Source organism: Podarcis erhardii (genome assembly GCF_964252035.2).
Source record: "Podarcis erhardii genome assembly, chromosome: 6".
Classification (NCBI taxonomy): domain Eukaryota; kingdom Metazoa; phylum Chordata; class Lepidosauria; order Squamata; family Lacertidae; genus Podarcis; species Podarcis erhardii.
Genome location: NC_138510.1, coordinates 4117211 through 4131730, shown reverse-complemented (window position 1 = coordinate 4131730; position 14520 = coordinate 4117211). Strand labels below are relative to the sequence as shown.

Below are 14520 nucleotides of genomic sequence, written 5' to 3'. Positions count from 1 at the left end.
CTACACAGGTCGCCACTGGTCTGGGAAGAGTTTTGTGTAACCCTCATGCTGACACAGCACTCCTTGGCCAAGAGAACCCAAAGAGATACAAGAAAATGTCAATTGGTACCTTTTGTATCACTTTTCTTTTCTTTTTTTCTTTCTTTCCTCAAAAAATGGAAGCCCTTTCGCTCTTCCTGTTTTGCTCATTTTCACAGATAAAAAAATCACGAGCAGATTCAACCAAAATTTGTATACCTGACAGTTTTACAGCCCACTGCCACCCATTCTGCATTGCCTTAAATTACTTGTTTGGGCTCTTTTGTAGATTTGTTTTTTTAATATACATATGCTTGGGAAATCAAATGTTTATCTTCACATACACACACCCAAATTACCTAACACCCTTCGCCAGCCAACCCAGAAGCTTTTATAAACTTTGACAGAAAGAAATATACACCATGAAGTTCCTGGTATTTATTGATTGAGCAATAAGAGGCACTCTGAAGTCTGACTGCTCTCACACATGCAATCACTTATTTATTGCTTGGAAAGGTGCATGCCTCTTGCTCGGGGGGGGGGGGAATATATCCAAGCAGCGTACAACTCCAGTTATAAACGCTGCTTCATAGTCGCTCCATCACCTTCGTTGCCTGGGCCTGAAGCTTTTCCAACTCTACAATACAGTAGTGCCCCGCAAGACGAATGCCTCGCAAGACAAAAAACGCGCTAGACGAAAGGTTTTTTCGCCCGCGATTTGCCTCGCAAGACGAATTCCCCTATGCGCTTGCTTCGCAAAACGAAAACGTCTCGCGACTTTGTTTCCTTTGTGTAAAAACCGTTAAAACCAAGGGTGCTTAGCTTGAGCAGCTGCAGTTGCGACTTGACTTCGAGGAGCAACTGTTAGCACGTGGTTTGGTAGCCTTTTCTCAGACTTTGCTCACTTTTGAAGATTTTCCAAAACTTTTCCAGAACTTTTCCAGAACTTCTCTTTCATCCATTTGGTAAGTTAAACTTTTAAAACTTTTTTGGGGGGTTTTGGATTTTGGGTTGGGGTGTTTGGGATTCAAGGACTTGGTGTTGGGAAGGGGTTTGCGATAATCTGGGGGCTTGTGGGCCTTTTTTGGGAATTTTTATGATTTTCTGTGACCACTGGGCCAGGTTGATTTTTTTTGAAAAATTTTCTGAGTTTGAATTTCTGAGTGCTGGCCATGTTGTTATTTTTTGAATTTTTTTTTTGTCTGGGTGGGGAAGCAGTTGGGGAGGGGTTTGCAGCAGTTGGGGAGGGGCTGGGGGAGCAGTTGGGGAGGGGTTTGCAATTTCTGTGTTGTGGGTGGGTTGGTGCGTGTCTGTGGGAGCAGTTGAGGTTTTTGAAGACATTGGTGATTTTTGAAGCTTTTCCTAAACTTATTTTGCAGCCATTTGAGGTTTCTGAGGACGTCGGTGGTTGATTGTTGAAGCTTTTCCAGAACTTCTCTTTCATCCATTTGGTAAGCTAAACTTTTAAAACTTTTTTGGGGGTTTTTGGATTTTGGATTTGGGGTTGGGGTGCTTGGGATTCAAGGCCTTGGTTCTGGGTTTTAATTTCTGTGTGGTGGGTGGCTGGCTGCTTTTGTATTTTTTGGGTTTGAAGCACATCACTGATTTTTTTTTCTGTTTCTGAGTTTACGAAGGTAGGAGCTGTGCTGCCATGGGACCCAAGAAGACTGCTGCTGCGGTGGCCGGCGAGAGGAAGAAGGAGAAGGTGACGCTGGAAATGAAGAAGGAGATCATCTGGAAGCACGACGGCGGAATGCGTGTGACGGACATCGCCAGGGAGTACGGCAGGAACCCATCGACCATCGGGACCATCCTGAAGATGAGGGAGAAGATCCTGGCGACTGATGCAGCCAAGGGAGTCACCAGGATCGTGAAGAACCGCCCAGCTGTCCTGGAGGAGGTCGAGAAGTTGCTGCTCATCTGGATAGAAGAGAAGCAGCGTGCAGGGGACACAGTGTCTGAGGCCGTCATTTGTGAGAAGGCCAAGGCCTTGCACGCTGACCTCATCCGGGAACAGCCAGGAACCTCAGCCGAGCCAGAAGTCTTCAAGGCTAGCAGAGGTTGGTTTGACCGGTTCAAGACAAGATCTGGCATCCACAGTGTGGTCAGGCATGGAGAGGCTGCCAGTTCTGATGTTCCTGCGGCTGAAGACTTTGCAGCGGAGTTCCTGGAGGTTGTGACGACGGAGGGCTACGTTCTGCAGGCAGAGGCTGCGCAGGAGCAGGCCTCACTGGAAGAGGAGGAAGCAACTGAGGAACGGCTGTCCTCCGAAAGACTGAGGGACATTTGCCAGAAGTGGAAGGAGGTGCAGACTTTTGCAGATCTACACCACCATGAGAAGCACGTGGCACATGACGCTGGGAACTTTTATGATACGAGGGTCATGTCGTCTTTCAGGGAGCTGCTGAAAAGGCGGATAAAGCAGCAGACTATGGACAGGTTCTTGACCAAGAAGCAAAGAGTGGAAGAGGAGCCTTCTTTGAGTGGTCCCCCAGAGTCTTAGAAAATGTACTGTACACTTTGTTGATTTTTAAATGTTTTTCTGTCATGTTTATAAAGTTAATTTATTTTCCCTTCAATTTTTGAACTGCTCTTTACAGTATGTGTGACTTTAAAGAGCAGTTAATAAACTGTTGTTGTACCAAATTTGGCTTTGTTTGGACTTTTTTTGACCATAGGAACGCATTAATTGATTTTCAATGCATTCCTATGGGATTTCGTGCTTCGCAAGACGAAAAATTCGCTAGACGACAAAAATTGCGGAACGAATTAATTTCGTCTTGTGGGGCACCACTGTATCCTTTTTGAGTCGAGGCGACCAGAACCATTCACAGGATTCCAAATGCGCTCGCACCATTGATTTGCATAACGTAGGGCACAGATATTGCAACTTTTACTTTCAGATCCTTTCCCAATGACCCCCTTTGCAGTGCCACACATAAGAAGCTGGCTTTTGCTTCATGGTGTGTGTGTGTGTGTGTCGGGGGGGTCAGATAGCACGCTTTCTGCAAGGTGCACCTTGAGTATGGCTTTTTGTTTAAAATGAAATGATTGGGTGCTGGTCCCATTGGAGCAGGACTCCAGGGCACAAGTCCAGGGACCCCCTTCAGGAGAAGGAGTAGTGGGGTGGGGTGGGGGGTGGCAAGCAAACACCTGCAATACACTGACGATATTTTTATTACCTGGACACATGGTCAACAGACCCTGGACACCTTCCATCAGACATTCAATGACTTTCACCCCACCATCAACCTAACAATGAACCAATCTATGCAAGAAATACATTTTTTGGACACTACTATAAAAATACGCGGGACACGGGTGGCGCTGTGGGTTAAACCACAGAGCCTAGGACTTGCTGATCAGAAGGTCGGTGGTTCGAATCCCTGCGACGGGGTGAGCTCCCATTGCTCGGTCCCTGCTCCTGCCAACCTAGCAGTTCGAAAGCACGTCAAAGCGCAAGTAGATAAATAGGTACCGCTCCGGCGGGAAGGGAAACGGTGTTTCCATGCGCTGCTCTGGTTTGGCAGAAGCGGCTTAGTCATGCTGGCCACATGACCCGGAAGCTGTACGCCGGCTCCCTTGGCCAGTAAAGCGAGATGAGCACCACAACCCCAGAGTCGGTCACGAATGGACCTAATGGTCAGGGGTCCCTTTCTTTACCTATCAAACTTAAAACCATGGAGAGACCTAGTCTGAATAGAGACATTGGATTCATACAGTATCTCATTATACATGATATAGATATTTTTAGCCATCTCACCCCTTGCTTTTTCCTGCAAGACTAACTGCAGTTGTTAACAGTCATCAACAGGTTTACCACACCTATCAGCCAGTCACCCATTCCCACCAGCTTTCTGAGTAATACCCCTCCCCACCCTCTCACTATATATAAGGGTCTGGTGACTTCTGTTTCAGTGTATCTAAAGAAGTGTGCATGCACACGAAAGCTCATACCAAGAAGAAACTTAGTTGGTCTCTAAGGGGCTACTGGAAGAATTTTTTAAAATTTTATTTTGTTTCGACTACAGCAGACCAACACGGCTACCTACCTGTAACTAGAACAGGGGAGCGGTTTTAGCACATCTTGTAGTCAGTGGCCAATATAGGGCCCGATTCTAACCAGAGTCTCAAATTTCTTAACTGCACCACAAAAGGGGTGAAAAACAGGAAATAAAAACACAAATTCTGCTCCGCTAGGCTGATGCCATTTCATCAAAGCCTCGGTTTTTTTAAATGGGTCTTTTTAAGTGACAAATATTATTTCCAGAGGTAGAATGGCATGTTTGGTAAACTGGCTGGCTGGGGGCAAAGGGTGAGAGTCCAAGCAGCCCCGAACTATGACCTTGACTCCTGCATGTCCCAATTCCTCGCCAGGCGATTTCCTCTCCAAATAGCCTCTGAGCATGGACAAAGTGGAGGACAGAAATAAGCAAGCCCTTGCCCGAGATGCAGCCTGGCAGCCTCTCTGCCCCCCACTCTTGCAGAGGACCCCTGGGCAAAGGGTACCCGCAAATCTGAAAGCTGGACCCCCCCCCCAAAAAAATTATGGTCTCTCAAACCCTCAGGCACTCCAAAAGAACAGACTGCAGCGCAATCCTACTCTTAAGCAGTTTACTCGGAAGTAAGTCCCGTTGTGCTCAACGAGGCTTTTGCTCCCGAGTAAGCGCGTTCCGCGTTGCAAACCTCGCCGAAAGGGGCACCCCGGGGCTTTGGGGGTTTGCTCACAACCGCCCTGTAAGGTAGGCCAGGGGTGTTGGCTACTTGGTGGAAAGTAAGGAACCAGGGGCAAAGGCGGGTCCGCGGCGGGGATCGGGGCCGAGAAGACCTGCCCCCAAAGGAGAAGCTTCAGGGGAGCGTGGAAGGGGGCTTAAAAATAATAACAGAAAGATCCAGCTAAAGTGAAGACCCTTTTAATGGGATTTTAATGGGAGCTGAAAAGGCAACTTTGCACGGAAGTAAGACCCGCCGCAGAGATCCCGGGAGAAGCGCAGCTTCCCGGCCCGAAGGAGCTCCTTTCTTCCTTGCGCACGTGCGCAAAATGCGCATCCCATCCGAGGGGATCGCGCGCAACCGCACCCCAACGCGCCCCGTGATTGACAGAAAGCGCACCCTCGAAGCTTCCCTCCCCCACCCCCTGCTGCGGACCTCCCTCCCTCCTCGCCCCCCTAGGGGGTAAAGGGGGTTTCCCCCCCTCTGTGTCCCCTGGAAGGGGATCTGGGTGCGCGCCCCGGCCGCGCGCAACACTGACCTCCCCGGCGAGGCGGCAGCCGCTGCTGCGGGCGGATCCGCGGGAGCCGCCGGCGGCAAAGCGAAAGCGAAGGCGGGCGCGGGGGAGGCGGAGCGAGGGGACACGCGGCCCGCCCCCTCTTTCCTCCGCCTCTTCCTCCCACGCCCCCTCCGCCCAGGGGCGCCCCCGCGCGCGGACCGAGGGAACCCCCGTGACGTCACTGGCCCAGGCCAATGCCACGCCGGGGATCCCCAGGGAAGAAAGGATCTGGAAATTCCACGGCATGGATCCCTCGGAAATCATACTGTATTTGGAGCTTTTGGTTTTGCTATTGATTTTGCGTTTTTGAGGCTTTTTCGGTTCATTTGTTCTTGTGACTGTGTGGAACCCAGTTCAGCTGATTGGTTGATTGATTGATTGATTGATTGATTGTGTGACTGCGGAAATGGGTAAAAGTCCCCCCTCCAAACAATGACTATCATCAGAGCAAGTAAGAAAAAAATAATTTTAATTTTCAGCATCTACAATACTGTCTTATTTCATTTTATGGATCAGTGGTTTCGTTAGATAGTATAATTCTTTTTTTTAATATTAAATTTTAATTATTAAAATAATTCAACATTAATGCATACATGTTACGAATATACATGTTACGAATATACAAACATACATTTCGTACAATCCTTAAAAATATTCATACATACCCGCACTCAGTCCCACAAATACTTCATTTTTCCACCACCTCACCCCTCACCCCACCCTTGTGATAAACTTCCAATCTACTCAATTGCAATTTCTTTCCACTCCTATTACTTTCTTTCACATACTTTTAAACCAATTTTCTGCTTCTTTTTCTGTTACACATTGTTATCCATCTTATTTAGTATTTCAGTATTTATAACAGAACTTGTTTATTCTAATAGGAGTTCTGATTTATCAATAGAATTTTGCAAGTATCCTTTAAAAACCTTCCAGTCCTTGTCTATTGGAAAAGTGATATTATACCGACCAGTGGCGTAGCGTGGGTTGTCAGCACCCGGGGCAAGGCAAGTAATTTGCGCCCCCTAACCCGTGGATTTGCGCCCCCTAACACTAACCCCCAGATGTTGCGCCCAGTGCAACCAGCCCCCCCTGCACCCCCACGCTACGCCACTGATACCGACAAAAACAGAATGGCTTGCCAAATTATTGGAGTATTACAATATATCCAAAACAATGGGAGAAATTGGAAGGATCTCAAAAGAGAAGATAGACAAGGTTATTAGATAGTATAATTCATGCTAAATTGCTGTTTTAGGGGTCATTTTTAAAAGTCTGGAACGGATTGATCCGCTTTGCATGACTTTCTATGGGAAAGTGCGCCTTGGTTTTGGAATGCTTTGGGTTTGGAACAGACTTCCGGGACGGATTAAGCTTGAGAACCAAGGCACCACTGTATTCTGGAGTTGGAAATGGGTCGCCAAAATGATGGAGGGGCTGGAGTGACTCCCCTGCAAAGAAAGGACTTTTTCGTTTGGAGAAAAGCTAAGAGGCAACATGATATCAAATTATATGCCACATGGAGAAAACGGATAACATTTCTCTCCCTTTGTCATAGCACTAGAATTAATGCGGCTGAATGTTGGAATATTTGGGGCTGGTAAAAAGGAAGCGCCGCTTCTTCGAGCCGGGCAGAGGTTAAACTGTGGAACTCACTGCCACAGGAGGGAGCGGGTGGGGAATGTATGCCTAAACAGCTGTGTCTTCAAGAGCCAACAGAAGCCCAAAAATACTTATAGAAACAAGGATTGTTATTATTATTATTATTATTTATTTGTACCCAGCCCACCTGGCTGGGTTTCCCCAGCCACTCTGGGTGGCTTCCAACGAAGATGAAAAATACATTAAAATGTCACACATTAAAAACTTCCCTGAACAGGGCTGCCTTCAGATGTCTTCTAAATGTCAGATAGTTGTTTATCTCTTTGACATCTGGTGGGAGGGCGTTCCACAGGGCGGGTGCCACTACCGAGAAGGCCCTCTGCCTGGTTCCCTGTAACTTGGCTTCTCGCAGCGAGGGAACCGCCAGAAGGTCTTCGGCACTGGACCTCAGTGTCTGGGCAGAACGGTGGGGGTGGAGACGCTCCTTCAGGTATACTGGACCGAAGCTGTTTAGGGCTTTAAAGGTCAGCACCAACACTTTGAATTGTGCTCAGAAACGTACTGGGAGCCAATGTAGGTCTTTCAAGACCGGTGTTATGTGGTCTTGGCGGCCACTCCCAGTCACCAGTCTAGCTGCTGCATTGTGGATTAGTTGCAGTTTCCAGGTCACCTTCAAAGGTATCTCCACATAGAGTGCATTGCAGTAGTCCAAGCGGGAGATAGCTAGAGCATGCACCACTCTGGCGAGACAGTCCACAGGTGGGGAGGGTCTCATCCTGCATACCAGATGGAGCTGGTAGACAGCTGCCCTGGACACAGACAGAATTGACCTGCGCCTCCATGGACAGCTGTGAGTCCAAAATGACTCCCAGGCTGCGCACCTGGTCCTTCAGGAACACAGTTACCCCATTCAGGACCAGGGAGTCCTCCACACCAGTCCGCCCCCTGTCCCCCCAAAACAGTACTTCTGTCTTGTCAGGATTCAACCTCAATCTGTTAGCTGCCATCCATCCTCCAACTGCCTCCAGGATAAGAAAGAGATAAAGAAAGAAGAAACCAGAGGCCTTTCTCTTGGGCATGGTCGGCCAATTGGTGCGAAAGGAGGATAGAACTTTTTTTATGTACGCCGCAACAGCAGCAAGAATACTCATCGCAAAGTATGGGAAAACACAAGATCTACCCACCCGGGAAGAATGGCAGATGAAGGTGATGGAATACATGGAACTGGCTGAGATGACTGGCAGAATCTGGGACCAAGGAGAAGAGTCGGTGGAAGAAGATTGGAAAAAATTTAAAGTTTATCTTCAAAAATATTGTAAAATTAAGGATTGTTAGAAAGATGGAAAAAGAAAACTATGTGGTTTTGGCAGAAATGACATAAAGGATTAAGTAAAAATGAATTGGTGAAAGAGAGAACGTAAAATTAGAGTATATTAAGACAAATTGTTAAGATAAAAACAAGGTTGGAAGGATTTGCTGAAATAACAAGTTGAATTAGAATACAAAAATGGGAGGTGTGAGGAGGTCAAGGAAATAAGTAAAGGAAAAACAGTTATGTAAAGGTTCGATTTATTTTTTTTAAATTGATTGTATTTTTTTTGTTTTGTCTTTTTCATTTTTCATTTTTCTCTTTTTTCTTTTTGTAACCTTTAAAATTTGAATAAATATTATTTTAAAAAAGAAAGAGATAATTAATTAAATGCTCATTAGGTTAATATTTGATAGAATCATGGAGTTGGGAGGGACCCTGAGGGTCATCTAGTGCAACCCCCTGCCATGCAGGAATCACAGCTCAAGAACCCCTGGCAAGTGCCCATCCAACCTCTTCTTAAAAACCTCCAGGGAAGGGGGTTCCTTCCAAAGTGCTGCAAAACAATTTCTGTTCTTATCAAACCTGCTTGGTGATACGTGGCCACTGTGATTATTTCACATGCTTTAATTCAATTGTCCCCACCCTTTTCCTTTCTGTATTTCATTTCCCTCCGACCTTACTGCTTACATGTCTGCACCTGCCAACCTTGGCTCACATTTTATTTATGCCTCTGGTAAAGGAGGCGCGAGCTCACGAAAGCTTCACATATGCTGCCGTAGATCTCGGTTGTTGTTGTGGCTTTGCTCCAAAAGGACCTCTCTAGAAATGTAAAAATCTCTTTTGTTACATTTGATGGGTGTTTGGTGGAGGGCAAGGGGAATCATGGGGCAGGGTCCAGGATGCTCAGATTCCTGCCACCAGACCTCCCCTTTCATGATGTAACCGTGACGTATTAGTGATGTAGTTTTTTTGGGGGGGGTGTAACATGGGGATTAGCAGCTAATACAAGTTTGGGTTCTCTTTTGTTTGGGGCTTCCATCTTGTTCCACGGGGTGGCAAGTGGGAGTCCCGTTGCAACAGTCTTCAATAAAGACCAAGCCGACTGGCTGCTGTTTTGCTCTGGTATTCCTGGCTGGTGTCCTTGTTTTTTGTCCAAGGGAGCCCTCAGATCTAGAACAGCACTTTTGCAAGAGCAGCTTTCAAGATCCCAAAGGCCGCAGTTTGCTTGCTAGCATTCTGTCATTTGCTCCTGTAGCTCTTCCAGGAAAGCAGGAACTGTACAAATGTGCATTGGTGAATGCTTTGCAGAATCCTGCTTTCCCCCTACCGAATTTAGAACTGCGTATGCCCAGGTCAGAAGGTTGGCGGTTCGAATCCCTGCGATGGAGTGAGCTCCCGTTGCTTGGTGCCAGCTCCTGCCAACCTAGCAGTTCGAAAGCATGCCAGTGCAGGTAGATAAATAGGTACTGCTCTGGCGGAAAGGTAAACAGCATTTCTGTGCACTGCTCTGGTTCGCCAGAAGCGGCTTAGTCATGCTAGCTACATGACCTGGAAAAACTGGCTGCGGACAAACGCCGGCTCCCTTGGCCTGAAAGCGAGATGAGCGCCGCAACCCCACAGTCATCTGTGACTGGACTTAGCTGTCATGGGTCCTTTACTTTTACCTTTAAGCTCAAGTTGCATCAGACTGGGCTTCCTCCTTACCCAGAATAGAAGCAAATGAAAATTCAGAAATAGGTTCCAGGGCCCTGGTTCAGATTTAGATTTCTGAATTGCTCCTTCATACCACCCTTCTATATTCAAGCCTGAGAGAGAGAGGCAGGAAGTTCTGACAGGCTATTCTGTATTTGTGGGGTATGAGACATAAGAAGAACACGTCAGGTTAGCACAGCCTTTGCCAACCTGGTGCTCTCTGGATGCTTTGGGCATCTCATCATTCAATGGAGTTTCCTGTTGTCTTTGTCCATGGAGTTTTCCGGGCAGGGATACTGGAGTGGCTTGCCAGTGACAAACCTAGATAGTATCTTAAAAAGCTGAGACATCACCTTGCCGACAAAGGTCCATATAGTTAAAGCCATGGTTTTCCCAGTACAGTGGAACCTCAGGTTAAGTACTTAATTCATTCCGGAGGTCTGTACTTAACCTGAAACTGTTCTTAATCTGAAGCACCACTTTAGCTAATGGGGCCTCCTGCTGCCACTGCGCCGCCGGAGCACGATTTCTGTTCTCATCCTGAAGCAAAGTTCTTAACCCGAGGTACTATTTCTGGGTTAGCGGAGTCTGTAACCTGAAGCGTGTGTAACCTGAAGCGTATGTAACCGGAGGTACCACTGTAGTGATGTATGGAAGTGAGAGCTGGACCATAAAGAAGGCTGATTGCTGAAGAATGGATGCTTTTGAATTCTGGTGGAGGAGGAGGAGGAGACTCTTGAGAGTCCCACGGACTGCAAGAAGATCGGACCTCTCCATTCTGAAGGAAATCAGCCCTGAGTGCTCACTGGAAGGACAGATCCTGAAGCTGAGGCTCCAAGACTTTGGCCACCTCATGAGAAGAGAAGACTCCCTGGGAAAGACCCTGATGCTGGGAAAGATGGAAGGCACAAGGAGAAGGGGACGACAGAGGATGAGATGGTTGGACAGTGTTCCTGAAGCTACCAGCATGAGTTGGACCCAACTGCAGGAGGCAGTGGAAGACAGGAGTGCCTGGTGTGCTCTGGTCCAGGGGGTCACGAAGAGTCGGACATGACTAAACAACAACAACAACAATGGAGTTTCAGTCCCAAACTTCCAGAGGTTTGAAATTGTCCTCTCAAACACCAGGAAGGCGCCAGGTTGTAGGAAGGCTGGATAAGAGAGTTGGGTATGTACATGTCGCCCACAGTTCCTTGGGGTGCGGGGATAAATGTAGCCAAAAAAGTAGAAGTATTCATCTCAGGCTCGTAAACAGAAACTCACCTATGGCCAGTCTGTTTTGCTTCCAGCAGACCAGTTTCTAACTTTTCAAAGCCACACGGGATCAAAGGGGTTAACCTCAGGCCTGGGGGCTGAATGCTGCCCTCCAGGCCTCAGCCCCCAGGCCCAGTGTTAGAAATTAGCCAGGTGTGTTTTGCGACTGGTGCAGGTCCAATTGCAAACACATGGGGATCTTTGGGTGCCAGGCTAGTGACTAGAGAAAGCAAAAACGTCACCTAAGAGAAGGTTCTGAAATATTTTCCTTGAATCTTGAAGTTTTTTTTTATTCTGGATTGTTTTATTTGATGTTTTAATGTGTTTAATGTTTAATGTGTAAACTGCTGTGGGATTTGTTCTTTAAAATATAAAATGGAATAATAATAATAAAAAATATTATTATTAATACTACTACTACTACTAATATTAATAATGCACTGCAAAAACAAAAAACGACACCTAGACATTCCATTGTGGCGACTGCAACCTAGGTTTAAGGTGCTATTTGGCGATTAGATTATACATTTGGGTTTCTAACACTTGCCCAGGCCACAATCAGCTCCACTTCACATCCTCCTTGTTTCTGCTCAAGTCAAATGTATCCTTAAACTCTGATCATGTTTTGCTTGTGTGTATAGAAAGGGGGGCGGGTGTATAGAAATTAGGCTACATTCATTCCTTGTCCTCCTTTGGCCTCTGGCCTGGCGAACCATTGGAACGCATCCCTCTGGAAAAGGGTCAAGTCCTGGCAGGTGCTGGGAAAGGTTTCTCTCAGCCCAAGAGGATAGGGATGGAGAATCGCTCAAGAAACCAGCAGGTGCCAAGACCGGCCAATTGCCTGGCCTGGGAGAACAGCACCAGAGTCCAGCAACATCCGTCCTTGCAGGGGAATCAAACTGCAATGATACTGGCAGATGCAAGTGATAGACTATATGGACTTGGCAGAAATGACTGGCAGAATCCGAGACCTGGGAGAAGAGTTGGTGGAAGAGGATTGGAAGAAATTCAAAGAATATCTCCAAAAACATTGTAAAATGTTTGAATGTTAAAATGATGTTGGATATAAAGAAAATATGGCACCAGTGACATAGTAAAAAGAAATATGTAAAAATGTTTTAAGAAAAAAAGGGTAAGACCAGAGTAAAATTATGTCGAAACTAAACAAAGGATACAAGGGATTAAATTACAAAGAATATGTAAGAATGTATCTTAAAAGAAAGGGAAATTAGAAGACATAACAGGTTGGAATGTATAATATTGACTAAGATTTGAAAAAGGGTAAGGAGCTGCTAAATTTGACTGAGTAAAAGGGAACTCAGGAAAGGGAGATGTGAGGAAGTCAGGAAAGAGGATTATAAAGATAAGAATCAAAAAACCAATTTTTCCTTAATCTTTGTTCTTTTTTATTTTTTCTGTTATACGTTTTTATATTGTTCTTTTATGTTGTTCTTTATTGTATTTCTCTGATGTTCTGTTTGATGTTAATATTTGTTTTACTATATAAAATTAAAATAAATATTATTTTTAAAAAAACTGCAATGATACTCTCGACAGCAAATCAATACATCTTTTAATTTCCGAGAGACAGAAAAATAGGCAAATTCACTCTGTTAAAAAAAACAACAACACAGAAGGCCTCTCCCAACGGTAGTGTCATTATTTGGTCAGGTATGAAAGCTACATTTGCACCAAGGCAGGGATGAGTGGGCGGCTGGGGGGGGGGAAGGAAGAGGCAGAGGCAGGGAGGACTAAACCAGAACTGGAGCATCTTTGGCGGCATGTGAACCAGAGAGAATTATTTCCAAAGGAGCCAAATCACTGACCCGTTTTGCTCTCCCCTGAAAGCACCAGCAGGGTTCCAGCTCCCCCAGTTTCACCTTTATATCCAAGGTTTGCTGATCAGAAGCTGGGCTTTTTTCGCCCGAGGCATCTGCCCGTGCCGGTTCCAACACGTCCTCCCTGCGTAAACAAAAAGTCACCCCGAGGGCAGAACCGTGCGCCCGTTTTTGCAGCAGCTCAACCGTCAAAGCTCCCTCCCAAAGGATGCTGGGAGGTTGCGGTTGTGATCAGCTCACGCTTGCAGGTTTCCCAAAACCTCTCCATTCTGAAGGAAATCAGCCCTGAGTGCTCACTGGAAGGACAGATCCTGAAGCTGAGGCTCCAAGACTTTGGCCACCTCATGAGAAGAGAAGACTCCCTGGAAAAGACCCTGATGTTGGGAAACATGGAGGGCACAAGGAGAAGGGGACGACAGAGGACGAGATGGTTGGACAGTGTTCCTGAAGCTACCAGCATGAGTTTGACCAAACTGCGGGAGGCAGTGGAAGACAGGAGTGCCTGGCGTGCTCTGGTCCAGGGGGTCACGAAGAGTCGGACACGAATAAATGACTAAACAACAAAAAATTCGCTTGGCCACTTTAAGTTGCGAGTTTAAGATGGGTCACTGGCCCAGTTTGCATCCAGAAGGTCCCATATTCACTCCCGCTGGGGTTATGAGGGACTGCTGCCTCAAACCTTTCAGAGCTGCTGCCAGCCAGTGTACGCAGTATGGAGCTGGATGGGCCAATGGTCTCACTCAATGTAAGACGGCTTCCTGTGTTCCTATCCAGCAGGCTCTTCTGATGTGCTGAGAGCCTTGTGAGAGGTGCCCAGCCCCCTTCCAGGAGGGGCAATTCCCAGAGGAGAAGGAATGTCTCTTAAAACCAGTTCTGCAACCATGTCCTAAGGGACACCTGACCTTTCAAGTCCCAGGGAGACCGAGAGATTAAAAGCTAGCTTTCCATCATGGGGGGTGGGAATGCAGCACCCTGTTTTCCCACCGCCAACTTGGGAGGGCAGAGCTGGCATGGGGCAGAGGAGAGAGAACCTGAAGTATGTGTCAGGATCCTGCTCAACAGCCCTTCTGACTCCAGGCGAAACAGCCCACCACATTTGTGCCTGCTCCGGTGAGCGTTCCAGGCCCTCTGGCATGTGGGGCTAACTCCAGCCCTTTCTCACCTCGCACCTTCCCAGTGTTTGGGTTCCAGCTCCCATCAGCCACAGCCAGCACCGACGGGAGCCCAAAATGTTGAGAGGGTGCCAGGTTTTTGGAGAAGGCTGTGCTAAGGCTGTTTGGAACAGCTCAAGAGAAGGGTGGAGACAGTCTCCTGCCCATGTGCAGAGATCCCTGCCACCCTCCCTAGCTCCAAGGCTGCGGGGTTTCTGTTTGGAAACTGCACTTGCTAAGGCAGCAGAATCTTTAGGTCTGACCACCCCCCACCCCACCAAATCCTGCTCCAGAACAGGGTAGGCTGGCGGCAGTTGCTTTTCAATGGGGACATGTGGGTCTGCAAGGGGCAAGGGGAGCCGTTTGCCCACTATTGATTCCCTT

General features: G+C 47.1%; 2 protein-coding genes across 3 annotated transcripts in view; one reads left to right on the top strand and one right to left on the bottom strand.

Moving 5' to 3' along the window:
• Window positions 1–5350, bottom strand: part of RBCK1 (RANBP2-type and C3HC4-type zinc finger containing 1) — a 34062-nt gene extending 28712 nt beyond the window's left edge. Inside the window, exon 1 of one of the 2 annotated variants that reach the window (XM_081867814.1) lies at window positions 5270–5350. The gene's annotated coding sequence lies outside the window, so the exon portion shown is untranslated. Of the gene's footprint in view, window positions 1–4070; window positions 4162–5269 lie in introns of those variants that run through there. The other variant, XM_081867815.1, reaches the window with a different exon arrangement.
• Window positions 1446–3024, top strand: LOC309345061 (putative CENPB DNA-binding domain-containing protein 1). Its single transcript, XM_081868102.1, has 2 exons — window positions 1446–2152; window positions 2228–3024. Exons 1-2 carry the CDS (start codon window positions 1670–1672, stop codon window positions 2519–2521), a joined length of 777 nt encoding a protein of 258 aa, XP_081724228.1. The 5' UTR covers window positions 1446–1669; the 3' UTR covers window positions 2522–3024.
• Window positions 5351–14520: the final 9170 nt, after the last annotated feature.

What these genes read in the sequence shown, in the direction of transcription:
- LOC309345061 (XM_081868102.1), top strand. Translation starts at nt 1,670, where the DNA reads ATGGGACCCAAGAAGACTGCTGCTGCGGTGGCCGGCGAGAGGAAGAAG. An exon ending in GAGAGGCTGCCAGTTCTGAT is followed by an intron (nt 2,153 to 2,227) that starts GTTCCTGCGGCT and finishes CTGCAGGCAGAG; the next exon opens with GCTGCGCAGGAGCAGGCCTC.